Below are 19,122 nucleotides of genomic sequence, written 5' to 3' on the forward strand. Positions count from 1 at the left end.
CTCATTTATCTGTAACATACGTGCCCAGTTCAAACAGCCTGTGGTCCCAGCACTCCTCCTGCTGCATGATCTTACCAGACGTGAGGGAACATGCTGGCCGTTCTCAGCCCCAAACATAATAGGTTCAACAGGCTACCGTGCATCCAAGGGAAAGTTACAGAAAGCCCAGAATCCAAAAGCCAAACTTTCAAATACAAGCTAATGTTTATTGAGCATTTGGTACTTGCCACAGACTGTTGGCAGCATTTGGGTACGCCTCGACTTATTTCATCATCACAACAGTCATCATGCAAGTGAAGCAGCAGAACGCCAGGAAGGTAAGTAGGATATGCAAGGTCATAGAGCTAATTAAGGTGAAGAAGAGATTTGAGCCCAGACAGTCCACATCCACAGCCTCCCTGTTTAACCTCTATGCTTTACAGCCTCTGCATAGACAGGACCCATTTTCTTTAAAGTTCTATTTCAGTTCTAAGGTTGGTGTAAATAGGCCCATGCTGGCCCTGGCTACAGTGAGGAATCCCAATCGTCACTGGGAAAAGTAAAGAGCACTAGACTGGTAGCCAAGAGATCAGTGTTGTAGAACCATCTTGGTTATTGGTATTGTGGCTTCAGGCAGATTATAAAACCTCTCCAGCCCTTAGCATCCTCTCTGTAGACATGAGAAGTTGGATTAGATTAATAGTTTTCCAATTATTTAAGCAGCAGGACTTATTCTTAAAATTAAACTTTATTTTGAAGCCTAATATACAAAACAGATAAAAGTGTGGAGCTATTCGGCATAAGTTGGAAGAGGAAGGATGCAGAACCTCTTTCCATGCCCCAAGTAGTTCCTAAGACACTTTCTTAGAACCCTGGTGACTCTGTGTAACACAATTTGAAAACCACTTGAATAGATATTTGTAAAGTTCTTCTGAAAATAAACCCTAGTCCTAGCCAGTTTGGCTCAGTGGATAGAGTGTTGGCCTGAGGACCAAAGGGTCCCAGGTTCGATTCCGGTCAAGGGCATGTACCTTGGTTCCAGGCTCCTCCCTGGCCCGGGCCCTGGTCAGGGCATGTGCAGGAGGCAACCAATCGATGTGTTTCTCTAACATTGATGTTTCACTCTGTCTTTCCCTCTCTCTTCCACTCCCCCCCCCCAAAAAAAAAGTCAATGGAAAAATATCCTCCAGTGAGAATTAACAACAACAAAAAAAGAAAGAAAGAAAAGAAAAGGAACCCTAAAAATCTTAATTTCAAATACTGCATCCTTGGGCATTCTTTAATACTGTGTGTGTGGGGTGGAGGGTTGGGGGGGGGGGGGAAATAGAATATTCTAGTCACTTTGCTCAAAGATACTTATAGTATTTGAATTGATGCCTTTTGAGAGTTGGTGAAGGTTTCAGGTAAGAAGTGCAAGTGGACCCCTCTGAGGACATAACCAAGAATCAATAAAAGGATGTGGAGAACCTAAGCCTTCCAAGGGGCTCAAATCACTCTGAATTAACTATTAAGTATTACTATCCCAACAGACCCTCACAGGAGACCAGCTGTTCAATTCTGAATCTGTGTTTTTTTAAAAAAAGCTCTAAAGTTACTAAGCTAGACTTTAACATCAATCAAGGTAGCGCCACTTCTTTCTCCATAAAACTTAGTGCTGATATCTTGCTGGATCCCTATATTCAACTTGGTCAATGAACAACTGGACAAGAAATGATAGGGAGAGCATGAGTCTCTCATACTAATTCTGGAAAGATCAACTGACAGAGACCTCCCGGGGAGGGAACTGCTCTTTTAAACATTGATGAGCAAGTCAACTCCATTCTCTCCTCTCACCCTGCAGGCATTTATAAAGTCCAGCTTGCTGCAGTGCTTGGAAGAGGTTATACAACTGTTATGATGCAATGTTCAAGGCAGACAGATACCCATAACTCAGAGGCCAAGGCAAACAAGAATATATTAATAGCAGCCATAACATAAAGATAATTTATTTTGAGTATCTGGGAGCTGAGGAGATCAGCAGATAGACTGTTAAGCATTTAGGCACTAAAGCAAGGGAGCTTAGCAAATAGGGAAAGAGCAGGAGAGAGGTGGAGGGAAGAAAGATTGATCTCCTTTGGAAACAATGGAGCATCTGAACTAATTAACTAACTAACAATTATGTGGTTATGGGCCGCACCAAACAAAGAGGAAAAGACATTCTCCTACACCCCCATCCTGCCATTTGGGTGGCATGTACCACCCAAGGGGCAAGGCATTTGTTTAGTCCCAGAAGAGAGATCATACGAAGAAACAGTTTCTTTTCTTTGTTCAAAATGCTGGCCAGATGGCAGTAAACAACTACAAAAAAATCACAGTTTGAAATTAGGAAAACATCACAGTACCTTTCTTTGGGGAATGGCAAGAAAGAATTAGAAAGCTATTTCTCTACTTTATTTTTTTAACCAATGAAAACTGAAGTAAAAGAATCACTTTGCAGTTTCAGTTTTTCTTTTAAAGCAGAGCAGAAAATACATTTTGATTGTGTATTCTCAGAATGTACGCTGTGCGCTCTCCCAAATGTCACAAACAGGGCTGAATCAAATCTCCGATACCAAGTCATCAGCTGATCCTCAACATTGCAAAATCTTTAAAAAAAAAAAATCTCCCCTCGAAAAAGAAAACATTCAAAAATCTTGAACTCATGCAGTAAACTCTCAGGTGAAATGTTTCTAAGCAACTTTAAAAAATAAGCCTTGCCAGTGGGGCTCAGTGGTTGAGTGTCAACCTATGAACCAGGAAGTCAGGGTTCGATTCCTGGTCAGGGCACATGCCCACGTTTCGGGCTCATCCCCAGTAGGGGGCATGCAGGAGTCAGCTGATCAATGATTCTCTCTCATCAGTGATGTTTCTATCTCTCTCTCCCTTCCTCTCTGAAATCAATAAAAATACATTTTAAAAGCTAATAAATATCAATATTATCTAAATCCGAGTTCATGTCAAAAATTAAATGTCCATAAAAGTATATATCATTTGTACACAGTGTTGTTTGGAAATCAGCTGATACAAGGTAACACAGGGCCTAAAGCAGAAGAGTGAAGACTTTCTGCATCTGAAACTTCCTCCACATCCAATTCTTCAACATCACCAACTCTCAAATATGCTTCTTTCTTTCATTCCTAGCCACTGTCAACATTATAGTTCAGGCCCTCTCCTCGCCTCTCATCTTGCTAGTGTCATCACCTAACAGGAATTTGTACCTAACTGACCAACTGTCTTGACTCTCACTCCCCAATCACAATCAATCTATTTTTCAGGCTGAATCCAACATCATCATTCTAAAACACAGATGTGATCATATCACCCCATGTTTAAGAACTTTCAAGGCTCCCTATTATCTCCAGGATAATCCAAAAGCTTTAGCAGAGCCTAAAAGACTCACCATCTTGCCCACCTTACCCTTTCGGCCTTACCTCCTCATCTTCCTCTTTCCCCCACTCAGCAAACACCTCCCTCCAACCATTGAACATAGACATTTATACTCATGCTTCCCTCAGTTCCTACTTTTCCCTTCTATCTGTCAGGCCATTAAAAATGCCAGCTCCTCCATGAAACTTCCCAACATTTATAAGCAGCTGGTTTTCTTTTGGTCTTTCAGAGCATTCGCATGCATGTCCACGAGTAGAATAATCATTTGTTCTGATCTTGTTGTTTCCAATAACTGCCTTCCCTCTTTAGTTATCTTAGGGAGGGGAAATATGTGTCTTTGTGTCACAATACCCAGCACAGAGCAGGCTTTGTAAATGGCTAGGTGGATAACAAGTAAATGACTGATAAATGCATGAATAAAAGAATTCAGGGGTTTACAACCCAAGTGAGAAAGGTAGTAAAAATATGTGAAGTTAAATACTTAACAGTCAAGATCAGTAATAGTTGAACTCAATGAATAAAAGAAATATGAGAGACAATCAAGTGTCATAAGATCCTGAGGCTGGTATCCGGGGAAGAACTTCTCCAAGAGGAGGTACTTGAATCTTCAATGGATGAAGAGGATTTGAATTAGAACACAGAAGATGCAACTGCATTCCAGGAGGCTGGAATGTGAAAGAGAAAAGGAAAGCAGAGCCCTGGTCAGGTGGTTCAGTTGGTTGGAGTGTCATCCCATACACCAAAACACTGTTACAGGTTTGATTCTCCATCAGGGCACATACCTAGGTTGCAGGTTAGATCTCTGGTCAAAGTGCATACAGGAGTCCACCAATTGATGTTTTCTCTCACATTGATGTTTCTTTCTCACTCTCTCTTTCTCTCTCTCTCTCTCTCTCTCTCTCTCTCTCTCTCTCATCAATGAAAAGCATCTCCTCGGGTGAGGATTAAAAAAATAATGAAGCAGGAAGGCCCAAGTCATGTTTGGAGGCTAAAAATAAAACAGTCCTAGAAGCATTATTTGGAGGCATAAGCTAATCTTCAACAAGAAAATGCCTGCTCCCAGAAATTGAAAACCCATTTGAAAAAATAATGACAGAAAACTTCCCTAAGTTGGTGAAGGAAGTAGACATACAAGTTCAAGAAGTGCAGAGAGTCCCAAACAAGATGAACCCAAAGGGGCCCACACCAAGACATATAATTAAAATGCCAAAGGTTAAAGACAAAGAGAGGATCATAAAAGCAGCAAGAGAAAAGCAGTTAGTTACCTACAAGGGAGCTCCCATAAGACTGTCGGCTGATTTCTCAACAGAAACTTTGCAGACCAGAAGGAAGAGGCAAGAAATATTCAAAGAGATGAAAAGAAAGAACCTACAACTAAGATTACTCTACCTAGCAAAGCTATCATTTAGGATTGAAAGACAGATAATGAGCTTCCCAGACAAGAAAAGGTTAAAGGAGTTCATCACCACCAAACCAGTGTTATATGAAATGTTAAAGGGCCTTCTTTACGAAGAAGAAGAAGGGGAAAAGATATAAAATATGAATAGCAAAATGGGAATAAATACACATCTACCAACAATTGAATCTAAAAAACAAAATAAACAAATTAGCAGAACAGAAACAGACTCATAGTTACAGAGAATGATTTGATGGTTGCCAGATGGGAGGGGGTTAGGGGAATAGGTGAAAAAAGGTCAGGGATTAATAAGTACAAATTGGTTGTTACAGAATAGTCATGGGGATGTAAAGTAGCGCATAAGGAATGTAGTCAACAATATTCTAATAACTATGCATGGTATCAGATGGGTGCAAGGTTTATCAGGATAATCACTGAGTAAGTTATGTAATGCCTAACCACTGGGGTGTACACCTGAAACTAATATAATAATGTATGTCAACTGTAATTAAACATAAAAATGATTTTAAAAATGTATTAAAAAAATAAAATGCCTGATCCCTTCATTCTTCAGAAAGTGCAGAGCTAGGATGGGACCATAGTCACTGCTGGAATCCCTAATGTAACCCTTAATGCCCCCTGTTACTGGTCTACCAGATGTCAGCCTTGCGGGAATCAGACAGCTCTGCCCTAACTTTGCTGACACACCACTGCCTGGAATCAGCTCTCACAGATGCTGCATGGAACATGGGACCACAGAGCATGTTTTTATACAGCTAGAGATTATTTCTCTGCTCTGACTCAAAGTAGAAAATAACTCTTCCCACCAAAATAGGCTCCTTGCCTTCACTACAGTCACAGAAATGTGAATCCCACAAGGACATGCAGATAATTCACATTAGAGAACTGGAAGCTGTGGCATTTATAGAGGATACTGGAAGGAAATTGAGCTTGCCTTCCATAGAAATCAGTGCTTAGAGACTACACTACGACAAGTACCTAAATGAAGTAAAAGACTGAGTAAGATGGATTGTAAAGAAAGACACTGACATTCCACAGCAGTCTAAACAAGAACCCTGAGGATGTTCAGAGGAGACTCAGACTGAGTCAGCATAGAGACCAGATTTGGCTAAGGGTTTGCACCCACTCCTCAGAGAATGGATGGATGGTTGGTACCATAACCTGCTTTAGTCTTCCTAATTCATTGCATGTCAGTTTATATGCTAAAGTGCAGAGAGATCTCTGACAGATCAGAAGTACAGATGCTCCCAACAAACCTTTTGCTCATATTAATCAAATCCCAAGATTAAAACCACATGTCAGAGACTGCTACTTATCTGCCAGTATCTCCCAGCACATGTCCCACATAGCTGCCCAGAATAAAGAATACATTCCCTTAGGACAACAGACTAAATTCTGGTGGTTGGGCTGGGAGGGAAAGTGAGGGTGCAGCTTACTTTCATCTCCCTTCTTTCATCCTTTTGCTGGGCCAGGCAGGTGAAGGCAACAGTCTAGGTATGGAGGAGGAACAAGATAGAAGGGGCCTGGGTGTCTGACCTTGGGAAACTCTGGGTTGCTTGAAAGAGAATTAATGTCTGTCTCAATTTAATTCACTGCTATTTGGGGGTTTCTTTTCTAGCAGCTGAATCTGTATCCCTCACTAAAGATGTCTTCTACAATACCTGACCCAGATAGACCATGCCTGACAGTCAGAGCCAAGATTCCATGGCCCTGCGTGGGAAGCCAGGAAAGTACCCTTTTATGGCATTTTCTCATACCGAGCCTCCTGTTTGCCTGGACAGGCTACATATTACTCTGGTGCTGCACTCACAGCACAGAAAATAAAAAGGCCTCAGAAAATATATCTTTATCGATTAAAAGCCAATGCACTTTGAGCCAAAGCAAGGCAAAATTTGTCCATTTCCCAAATATGATGCCTTATAAAATTCCTGGGCTGGATATGAGGTATAGAACCTAGCAATTGCTTACTTCAAGCCCTCACTTAATTGGGCAAGATAAAGCTACTTAGAAACCAGCTTTCCTAACTCCCTGTCCAGTGATCTTTCCGAGACACCGTACTGCCATTTTGAAGGCATCCACAATCCAAACGAAGACTGGTCAGCAGGGAAGCATCATAACAGGCGACTGATGCTATGAAGGTGTTGGGGGATGTGTGCTATTACGTGTTGTTTGTCCCTTTTCTTGTTAGCCATGGGCTGAGCCACATTTACTTAGAAAGGCACATTTTTGTTAAACTGGACATGCTAAGCCACTGAAAACAGACATCCAAGGAGCTCTGCCGTGACCTCTCCCAGCTGACTTTTCCTGGAACAGTTCCTAAGAGATCCAGCTGCAGCTGCATATCACTCCTCAGCCAGCTCTTGTGAAGCCTGCATTCCCAACGTTTACAACAGGCTGAGGAAGAATGAGGAGAGCCAAGCTCCACGTTAGCCAAAAGGAGGAAGCTCTCCCTTGGCAGGTGGAGGTTTCTTCCAGGGAAATCCTGGAGGCTCGTTGTTCCTGTCAAGTCCTATAATGTTCCCATAAATTTCATTTGACAAAAAACACAGTGTCAAAAAAAAAAAAAAACACAGTGTCAAAGGAGCAGAAAGTAACAAACCCCCCAAACGTAAAAGCTTCCCTGCCAGAGCTCAGCCTGTCCTCCACTCATGGCAGTGAAGATACAGGAAGGAAACCACCCACAATACTCCCTGCCCCCCGGCTGCCATAGGTGCCCACCAGGGCTTTCCTGGTTGGGAGGTCAGGAGCCGCAGAATGAGGAGTGGGTTCCACAAATTGTGCCAAAACGTGTTAACTTTCAGAACCACAGAACACTAGATCACCATGCCACCAAAAAAAGTTGGCTTGTTTGTCAGATTGATTGTTTTCAATGGTAGACCCAGAACCAGCTATAATTTTCAGGGCTCAGTGTAAAATGAAAATCCAGGGCTCCCTGTTCAAAATTTATTCAGAATTTCAAGATGGGGCTAACAGAACATTAAATCAAGCTCAGAGCCCTCCTAAACGGAGAACTGTATAACTTGCACATCCATGGAGCCAGCCCTGAGAAGGTCCTGCTTTCCATAGCACTCTCTTTATACCAGGTAGAATGGTTTATTTGTTAGCTCTGGATCCAAGCTGCCTGCATGCAAATTCCAACTCCTCTTTCTGTAACCTGGGTGAGCTTGAGCAAGTTATTTAAGCTCTCTGAGCCCCAGCTTCCTCAACTGTAAGATAAATGTGACAACATGGGAAATATGACATACAAAGCTCCTGGAATGTAGTAAACACCCATTCAGCTGTTATCAGTTATTATTATTACCTAAGACAAAGACTAAGAAATGTACTGAAAATCAGTGATTAGGGAACTCAGTGCCTAGGAATAATTTTACTACTGGGGGGAAATAGTCCATATGTGGATATTTTTTATATTTACCCTAGGAACTATTCTGTGAAAGACTTGTTGTGAATGGCCCCAAGAAAGCAGTTCCTGGCCACTGAATAGAAGTTACTGGTAGGCAAATATGGGTTTCATACAGGAAAACTTTCTAATACACCATCTATTAACAGAATATAATGAGTTTTCCATCTTCAAGGGCATGAAAAAGGTGGAATAACCATCTTGTCAAGATGCAGAGCAAACTTATATACTAGGCAGATGGCATTCAAGTTCTCTTCTATTCCTGGGATGCAGTAGATTCCGTGTAGTTTCAGTGCTTCTAATTCTGCAACTACGATGTCTAATTTTATTCCCTCCATGGCCTTCCACCAAATAATCCCTTCTGTCTCCCCTTCTTTCCATTCAATCACTTAATTGTAGCCAACTGTACTTATAGATTTGGTAAGTTTTAAAGCATCTTTTTTTCTACTGTATTCGCTGTTGCTTAAGTAGTCCACCTTCTACCATTCCCCAGTACCTTCTATTTTTATTCCTTCATTCTGAAGTTAACTCCACTTAGATCTACTTCAGGAAACCTATCCTGATTAAATTATGTGGAAAGGGAGGTACTAGAGCTAACGATTCAGAGCATTGGTCTGAAGACAAATAGCTGTAGGTACACATACCAGCTCTCCCACATACCATGAGTGACAGAGACAGACAGAGACAGAGACAGAGCAAGGGAAACTCTTAAAGAACTGCATGCCATTTTACGTTTGACTTTAATACTATTTTAAGGATTGCCCACAGTTTTTATAGAATAAAGCCATAGAGTAAGAAACATAAAAGGAAATTTAACAAATGGTTCTTCTCTACTGAAAGTGTAAAAAAAAATGAAAAATAAATAAAAACATAAAACCATCTACCATTGATATCTTATTCAATCTTCCTGATCCTCATTATTTTATGTGAAAAAAATCTATATAATATTAGCACTTACTTCTTAGAGTTATTCTGATATTTGAGTGATACAATGCATATAAAGTGCTTAGAATGATATCTAGCACATAAGTAGTCCTCAAACTTAGCAATTATTTTTATTGATATCCACCAAAGGTCATTTGTTGATGGGATCCTGTTCCTGCCTATTCGTCAGCTTCCAAGAAAAGTAGTGTGTGTGTGTGTGTGTGTGTGTGTGTGTGTGTGTGTGAGAGAGAGAGAGAGAGAGAGAGAGACAGACAGAGAGACAGAGGTAGACAGAGACAGAGAACTCTTAAAGAATTGTATGCCATTTTATGTTTGTCTTTAATACTATTTTAAAGACTGCCCACTGTATTGATAGAACAAGCCTGTATAGTAAGAAACATAAAAAGAAATTTAACAAATGGCTCCTCTCTACTGAAAGTTAAAAAACATGAAAAATAAATAAAAACATAAAACCATCTACCACTGATATCTTAAGAATACCACTAGTGGTACGTATTTCATATTAAATACTATTTAACATATTATGGACATTAAAAACTATCTGTGAGCAAATCAAATTAACACTATAGTTAACAGTTATCCCAAGATCCAAGACGTCAGTGGACTAGGTGGATGTTATACTCACCTCCTCCCAGGACCAAACTGGAATTACAACTAAAATATAGAACAATCAACCTGAATACCCAACTGAAGACCAGCTGAATGGAAGTCTTATAACCAAGGATTTACAAAGAAGCCACATTGAGACTGGTAAGAAGGCCAGAGATGCTAAAAGGGCTGGCCCCACTGCCACAAGCTGTGACTGAGATTCTGGAGGGACATCTCAGCTGCAAAAATTCTTGCTGGGGGAGCATGGGATCTCAACCCCATGTTGGGCTCCCCAGCCCAGAGCACCAGAGCTGGGAAGAGGTGCCCACATAACATCTGGCTGCAAAAATCAGTGGGGATTCTGTCTGCCTGGGAGAGACAAGAGTCTGCTAGAGACACAGGTGCCCTCTGAAAAGGCCAATACAAGATCTCATTTGCAGCCACTAACCCTGAGCTCTGTTAGAGAGAGGATGTAGCAGACTGCAGTTGTATGAGAAGAAATGGGGTCTGTGGCACTGGGAAGAGAGCCAAAGGGACAGCCACCAGAACCCTGTCCTGGGACACTCTCCTGTCTGCAAATGCCATCTTTCCTCGGTGATGCACTCCTTATGGCATCAGCCTGGGGGAATGTAATAGCTCTACCTTCTGGACTCCCTATTGCCCCACCCATGTGAGGCTGAAGTCAGCTGCCTGAACAGTAGTGTAGCAGTCTAGGCAGACTCAGGGGGTGTCAGTGAGTCTGGTTTTGGGGTAGGGACCATTTTCCCCCTACATTTTCCTATGAACCTGATTGGTGCCTCCCCCTCCTGGTGGATCTGCTAGCCCCACTCTCCAGGCCACCAGTGGCCCCACCCTCCCAATTCTTGGTGGCTCAACACTGCTGAGATCCAGGCAGAATTTGGGACTGCTGAGTTGTGTGGCTCTGGGCTGCTCCCCCGCCCCCACCCTTCTCCCAAGCTTGACTCACACTTCTTCCTAATGGGAGATCCACCTAGCTGAGATCAGGCTCCTGGCAGAATCTGGGACAGACTGAGTTGTGTCACTCTAGGACGGGGACCATTTTTCCCTTGCACAACTGACCGGTACAGAGCCCTCCCTTCCCACAGCCTAATTGTGGTCTGTTTGGACCTGATAAACTGCTGCCCTCACCCTGATGACTCCTGAAGTCCTCCCCCATCCACAAAGATGTGCAAGCACTCAGCAGGTGACACCTAGACTTGGTATAACCTGGGACATTTGCTGAGTAGCCTCAGACCAAGCACTGGCACTGAGTTTGAACCTATATCAATCTGGTGAGCACCACTCACCTCTACCTGGCGACTCCCTGAAAACCTACCTCATGGAACTCGAGTACCACCAGAGGCTTGTTCAGTGACTGAGTCTAACAGGCAGCAAGCAGGCAGAGGCAGGCAGGAGTGAAATGGGCTGCCGTAGAACTTCTGCTAACCTGCCACCAGGCAAGGGCTGGTAAAGCCAGACTTGGTACACAGCTTGGTCATTTTCACACACACCCAGGCCCAGCAGAGGCAGCCACAAACTGTAGATTGCTGTGTAGGTCCAATTAGGTTGCTGAGGGCTAGTCACAGGCAGTGTCTGACATTGCCCTGCACCAGAGTCCTTCCGAAGAGCCCCCAAACTAAAATACCCAATGGCCAGCTTCAGACAACATCAGAGCAGGATCCAATAAGCTTCACAAGTGGCAAGTCCAAAGGGAGATCTAGGCAGGCACCAGATCCTGTTGAGCCAAATTCTGCTTCATGTGGTCAGCACCTGCACAGCAGCTCCTACGCTGCAGTCAGGGTTGATCTTCACAGTCAGCCAGCCTGAGGGTCAAGCCCACACACAAACAGTCCAATAGCAATCAAGACTCAATTACAATAGGAGGGCTCGCATAACCCACATAAGGGTCATCCTGAAGCACTCAGCTCAGGTGACCAAGGAGACTGTGCCACAGGGTCCCACAGTAATCTGTTACATAAGGCCACCCTACCAAGACTGGGAATCATAACAGATCTACCTAACACATAGAAACAAATACAAAGGGGCAACCAAAATGGGAAAACATAGATATGTGCCCCCAGATGAAAGAACAGGAGAAATCTCCAGAAAAAGAGCTTAATAAAATGGAGGCAAGCAATTTATCAGATATGGATTTTTTAAAAAAATGCTTATAAGGATGCTCAAGGAACTTAGTGGAACTACAACAGCATGAAAAAGCACATAGAAACCATAAAAATAACCAGTCAGAAATGAAGGATATAATATCTGAAATATAAAAAGTAGATTGGATGAAGTAGTGGACTGAATCAATGATTTGAAAGACGGCATAGAAAAAAAGCACCCAATCAGAGCAGCAAAAAGAAAATATAATTTTTTAAAATGAGGATAGTTTAAGGGACTTTTGGGACAACATGAAGTGTAACAATACCCACATCTTTACAATATCAGAAGGAGAAGAGAGAGCAAGGGTTTAAGAACCTATTTAAAGAAATAATGACAGAAAACTTTCCTAACTTGGTAAAGAAAAAAAGACACTCCAAAAGATGCAGAAAATCCCAAACAAAATTAACCCAAAAAGGCCTACACCAAGACACGTCATAATTAAAATGCCAAAGGTTAAAGACAAAGAGAGAATATTAAAAGAAGCAAGAGAAAGATAGTTAGTTGCCTATGATGGAGTTCTCATGAGACTGTCAGCTGATTTCTCAACAGAAATATTTCAGGTCAGAAGGGTTTGGCATGAAATATTCAAAGTGATGAAAAGCAATGAGCTACAACCAAGATTACTTTACCAGCAAGGCTATCATTTAAAATAGAAGATCTAAAGAGCTTTCTAGACAAGAAAAAGCTGAAGTAGTTTATTTCCACCAAACCAGTATTGCAAGAAATTATAAAGGGTCTTCTTTAAGAAGAAGAGGAAGACAAGGGGGGGAAAAAAAAAACAGAGGAACGCAGTTAAAAAAATACAATAACAATAAATATGTACTTATGAATAAATACTACAAATGTAAATGGTTTAAATGTTCCAATCAAAAGACATAGGGTAGCTGAATGGATAAGAAAACAAGACCATATAAATACTATCTACAAGAGACCACCTCAGAATGAAAGATACACACAGACTAAAAGTAAAGGGATGAAAAATGACATTTCATACAAATGGAAATGAAAAAAGTATTGCTGAGGTAGCAGTACTTATATATGACAAAATATACTTTAAAACAAAGGTCATAGTAAGAGACAAAGAAAGACACTACACGATGATAAAGGGACTAATCCAAAAAGAGGATATAACCCTTGTAAACATTTATACATCCAATATAGGAACACCTAAGTACATAAAGCAAATCTTGATGGACATAAAAGAGAGATTAACAACAATACAGTCATAGTAAGGGTTTTAAAACCCCATTGACACCAACAAGGAAAAAGCAGCCTTAAATAACACACCAGATCAGACAGATTTAATTGATATCTTCAGAGCATTTTACTCCAAAGCGGCAAAATATACATTCTTTTCAAGTGTACATTGAACATGTTCTAGGATAGACCATATGTTAGAACACAAAACAAGTCTCAATAAATTTTAAAAGATCAAAATCATATCAAGTATATTCTCTGGCCATAATGGTATGAAACTAGAACTCAATCACAAGAAAAAAAACTGAAAAACACACATAGACATGAAGCTAAATAATATGTTACTAAATAATGAGTGGGTTAACAATGAGATTTCCCTCCTCCCCCAAATCAAAATATATCTTGAAACAAATGAAAATGAGAGCACAGACTTGCCAGGGTGGCTCAGTGGTTGCGCATCAATCCATGAATCCAGAGGTCACTGGTTCTGCTCACATGCCCAGGTTGCAGGCTCCATCTCTATTGGGGAGCATGCAGGAGGCAGCTGATCAATGATTCTCTCTGTCTCACTCTCTTTCCCTCTCTTTATGATCAATATAAAAATATATTTAAAAAAGAAAATGAGGACACAGCAACCCAAAATCTATGGGGCACAGCAAAAGCAGTCCTAAGAGGGAAACTCATAGCACTACAGGCCTACCACAAGAAAAATTTCAAGTAAACAATCTAACATTACACTTAAAAGAACAACAAATAAAGCACACAGCAAGAAGGATGGAAATAATAAAGATCAGAACAGAAATAAACAAAAATAGTCTAAAAACAAGACCTGGTTCTTTGAAAAGATAAACAAGATTGACAGACCTTTAACCAAACTTATCAAGAAAAAAAGAGAGAGAGAATCCAAATAAATAAAATCAGAAATGAAAAAGAAGTAACAACCAACACCAAAGAAATGCAAAAGATTGTAAGAAAATATTGTGAACAACTATATGCCAACAAATTGGACAATCTGGATGAAATGAATAAATTCCTAGAAGCATACAATCTTCCAAAACTGAGTCATGAAGAATCAAAAAGTCTGACTAGACAGATTACAACTAATTAAATTAAAGCAGTAATCAAAAAACTCCCAACAAACAAAAGTCCTGGACAAGATGGCTTCACAGGTGAATTTTACAAAACATTCAAAGAAGAACACCTATCCTTCTCAAACTATTCCCAAAAAAATCAAGAGGAAGAAAGACATCCAAACTCATTTTACAAGGCTAGAATTATCCTAATTCCAAAACCAGAGAAAGACATGACACAGAAAGAATATTATAAGCCAATATCCCTGATGAACATAGATGCTAAAATTCTCAACAAAATATTAGCAAACCAGATCCAGCAATACGTTAAAAGGATCATACACCATGATCAAGTGGCTTTTATTCTAGGGATGCAAGTTGGTACAATAGCCGCAAATCAATGCACATGATATACCACATAAACAAAATGAAGGATAAAAATCACATGAGCATACCAATAGATGCAGAAAGGGTATTTTATAAAATCCAGCACACATTTATGATAAAAACTCTCAGCAAAGTGGGAATAGAGGGGACATACCTCAACATGATAAAGGCCATATATGACAAACCCACAAATTCCGCAGGGAATATCATACTCAATGGGCAAAACCTAAAAGCATTTCCCTTCAGATTAGGAACAAGACAAGGGTGTCTGCTTTCACCCCTATTATTCAACATAGAACTAGAAGTTCTAGCCAGAGCTATCAGACAACAACAGCAAGAAAATAAAAGGCATCCAAATTAGAAGTAAAACTGTCATTGCTTGCAGATGACCCAATACTGAATATAAAGAGTCCTAAACATTCCACCAAAAAACTACTAGAACTGATAAATGAATTCAGAAAAGTAGCAGGTTACAAAACATATATCCAGAAATCAGTTGCATTTTATATACCAATAATGAACTGTCAGAAAGAGCAACTAAGAAAACAATTCCATTTATAAATGCGTAAAAAATAACTTGAGTAAACTGAAGCAAAGATGTAAAATTATGACACTGAAGAAAAAAAAATTTAAGGATACAAATAAGTGAAACCATATACCGTGTTCATAAATAGAAAGAATTAACATCATTAAAATGTCCACACTGCCTGGCCAGAGTGGTTCAGCATCGACCCATGAACCAAGAGATCACCCTTTCCATTCCCAGTCAAGGCACATGCCCAGGTTGCTGGCGCGATCCCCAGTAGGAGGCGTGCAGGAGGCAGCCAATTGATGTTTCTCTCTCATTCATGTTTCTATTTCTCTGTCCCTCTCCCTTCCCTTCTCTCTAAAATCAATAAAAACATATTTTAAAAAATATACCCACCCTACACAAAGCAGTCTATAGATTCAATGCTTATTAAAATACCAATGGCTTATTTCACAGAACTAGAATAACTATTTCAAAAATTTATATGAAACCACAAAAGGCCCTGAATAAAGAGAACACATATAGATGACCAATAGACATATGAAAAAATGCTCAATAACACTAATCATCAGAGAAACTCAAATTAAGCCCATAATGCAATGTCACCTCACAGCTGTCAGAATGGCTATCATCAATAAATTAATAAACAAGTGTTGGTGAGGATGTGGAGAAAAGGGAATCTTCTTGCACTGTTGGTAGGAATGCAGATTGGTACAGCTACTGTGGAAAACAGTATGGAGTTTCCTCAAAATATTAAAAATGGTACTGCCTTATGACCCAGTGCTTCTACTTCTGGGAATATATCTGAAAACCCAGAAGCAGTGATTTGAAAGAATATATGCACCCCTTGTTCATTGCAGCTTTATTTATAATAGCCAAGATTTGGAAACAGCCCAAGTACCCATCAGTAGATGAGTAGATAAAAAAAAAGCTATGGTACATTTACACCATGGAATACTACTCAGTTGTAAAAAAAAAAAAAAGGAAATCTTACCTTTTGCAACAGCATGAATGAACCTGGAAAGTATTATGCTAAGTGAAATAAGTCAGTAAGAGAAAGACAAATACCATATGATTTCACTTATATGTGGAATATAATGAACAAAATAAACTAACAAACAAAATAGAAACAGACTCATAGACACAGAAAACAGACCGACAGCTGTTAGAGGGGAGGGGGTTAGGGGTGACTGAGTGAAAAGGGTGAAGGGATTAAACAAACAAAAAAACTCATAGCCAGACACAACAGTATGGTGATTACCAGAGGGAAAGTCTTGTGGGGGAGGTAGAAAAGGGTAAAGGGGGATAAATGGCGATGGAAGGAGACTAAACTTTGGGTGGTGAACACACAATACAATATACAGATGATATATTATAGAATTATACACATGAAACCTATATAATCTTATTAACCAATGTCAACCCAATAAATTAAATAAAAATTAAATCCCCTGTGGGGGGAAAGTGAAAATAAAAAAAAAAGTTTTATACACACACACACACACACACACACACATCCTATCTAATAATAGACAAACATGGTAATTAACCGTACCTCCAACATGCTTCCCATTGGCTAATCAGGGCGATATGCAAATTAACTGCCAATCAAAATGGCGGCCGGCAGCCAGGCAGCTGAAGCGAACAGGAGGCTTGCTTGCTCCAGTGATGGAGGAAGCCAAGGTTCCCCGCCTGCCGCTGCCAGCCTCTGAGCTGCACTCTAAGAAACAATATTGCAATTATAGAAGCTAAACAAACCCCAGAAACCTGCTTTCAGCCAGCCAGGCCTCAGAGCTGGAGCTGCAACAGTGTTTCAATTATAGAAGCCAAACAAACCCAGGTACCTGCTTTCAGCAGCCGAGGTCTCAGAGTTGGAGCCGAGCCTCAGAGCTAAAGCCGGCTCTCAGTTCCAGTGACAGCCATAGAAGGTAAATAAATCCCAGAATAAAAAAAAAAAAGAAAAAAAGGAGAGGTTGGGAGCTTCAGTCACCTGCCAGCCTGAAAACGGCCCTCAGCCCCTCACCCAGACTGACCAGGCACCCCAGTGGGAACCCCTACCCTGAAGGGGGTGTGGCCAGCTGCAAACAGCCATCATCCCCTCATCCAGGCTGGCCAGGCACCCAAGCGGGACCCCCACCCTGATCCAGGACACCCTTCAGGGCAAACCAGCCGGCCCCCACCCGTGCACCAGGCCTCTATCCTATATAGTAAAAGGATAATATGCAAACTGACCCTAACAGCAGAAGGACTGGAAATGTCTGGTCATTATGACATACACTGACCACCAGGGGGCAGATGCTCAATGCAGGAGCTGCCCTCTGGTGGTCAGTGAGCTCTCACATGGGAGGAGCTCTGCTCAGCCACAAGCCAGGCTGATGGCTGCCAGCACAGCAGTGGTGGTGGGAGCCTCTCCTGCCTCCTCAGCAGCGCTAAGGATGTCCGACTGCAGTTTAGACCTGCTCCCCGCTGGCAAGTGGACATCCCCCGAGGGCTGCTGGGCTGCCAGAGGGATGTCTGATTGCCATCTTAGGCCCAATCCCCCGGGGAGCGGACCTAAGCCAGCAGGTGGTCATCCCCTGAGGGGTCCCAGACTGCGAGAGGGCACAGGCTGGGTTGAGGGACAGCCCTCTCCCCCCCCCCCGCAGTGCACAAATTTTTGTGCACCAGGCCTCTAGTCCTATATAATAAAAGCCTAATATACTAAGTGTCTGGTCATCTGGTTGTCCATTCAACCAATCAAAGCATAATATGCTCAACTGCTCACTATGATGTGCACTGACCACCAGGGGGCAGACTCTCCCACCTGTACGTTAGCTTGCTGCTGGGGTCTGTCTGATTGGGACTGAGCTAGACGGGCCGGACATGTCCTGGAGCCCTCCCATACATGCCCTGGAGCCTTCCCGTGGTCCCTCCCCAGCTGGCCAACCTCCCATGTCCCTTCCCTATCATGCACCAGTGGGGTCCCTTGGCCTGGCCTGAGGGATCAGGCTGAAACTGGCCCTCCGACATCCCCAGAGGAGTCCCAGAGTATCTCTCACAAAAATAACATGTTGCATTAGAGGCCATCCCAATTCCATTTCCCATCCTCATGCACCTCCACCTCTGCTTCTCTCTTTCCTCCTTCTTTCCTGCCAAGCCATGCATGCTGAACCATTCCAGGGCACTTACAGACACCTAGTTTAGAGCTGAAGCAGTGACTCAAGCCTCACCCAGTATTTCCCTTCAGTAGCATCCTCAGAAATTAGGAATCCCATCTGTCAATGCAGTAAATTTTACTCCCTCATTGAGTAATATTTGAGGGAGGGTTAAATATTTTTTAAATTAGGGACTTGGGACCATTGCATTAGCTGGTGTCAGTATATTTGCACGTTTGTCAGAGAGCTAAATTAGGTGGGGGCTTGGGGGAACAACGTTATGGTAAGGGAAAAGCTCTGTCTTTTGTTTTACCATGATTGTTTTACATGTAAATTTGAGTATACTGAGTTTTTAAAATCAGATTTACTATATATTAAGTCAAATTCTCTGTCCATGCCACGTTTGGGTCAAACTGAACTGAGTTTTCTTCCCAATAAAATTGGTTGAATCATGCTTATTAAGATAGAGGGACCAAATTAGTTCTGTAACGTCACTACCATCTGTGCAATGCCCATACTTGCCTACATCTCTGTGTCCACAGCCATGAGCTTCATCTTTCCTCGCTGCTTCACTTTTACCCCACTGCCTCTCAACATTCTAATGTCCCTTCTCCTAGTGGTGGTGTATGCTGGAGCCAGCTTGTACCAGCTTATGAGAGAAGATTGTTAAATTTTCAGAAATTATGTGAGCCAATTGTTAAATATCAGCTAGTGTTAAAATTAAATTATGTAAACTTTCAATTAAATAAATTACATTAAAAACAAAAGGGAAGAAATACTCAAAATCCACCACTTCCTAACTATTTTACTACATTTGAGCACCTTTGTTCTCAGAGTTAGGTCTATAGCCGTGGTTCCCAACCTTTTTTTGGCCATGCCCCACCTAAGCATCTCTAAAATTTTTATGT

The 19,122-nt window shown here is 41.5% G+C and overlaps 1 protein-coding gene across 1 annotated transcript in view; it reads left to right on the top strand.

Annotated features, from left to right (window-relative positions):
* Positions 1–287: 287 nt before the first annotated feature.
* DCP1B (decapping mRNA 1B) overlaps positions 288–19,122 on the top strand; it is an 85,594-nt gene continuing 66,759 nt past the window's right edge. Inside the window, exon 1 of the mRNA XM_023756683.1 lies at positions 288–317. Within this exon, the coding sequence (XP_023612451.1) occupies positions 288–317 (30 nt within the window). The remainder of the gene's footprint in view (positions 318–19,122) is intronic.

This window comes from Myotis lucifugus, unplaced genomic scaffold (genome assembly GCF_000147115.1).
Source record: "Myotis lucifugus unplaced genomic scaffold, Myoluc2.0 scaffold_98, whole genome shotgun sequence".
NCBI classification, from domain to species: Eukaryota; Metazoa; Chordata; class Mammalia; order Chiroptera; family Vespertilionidae; genus Myotis; species Myotis lucifugus.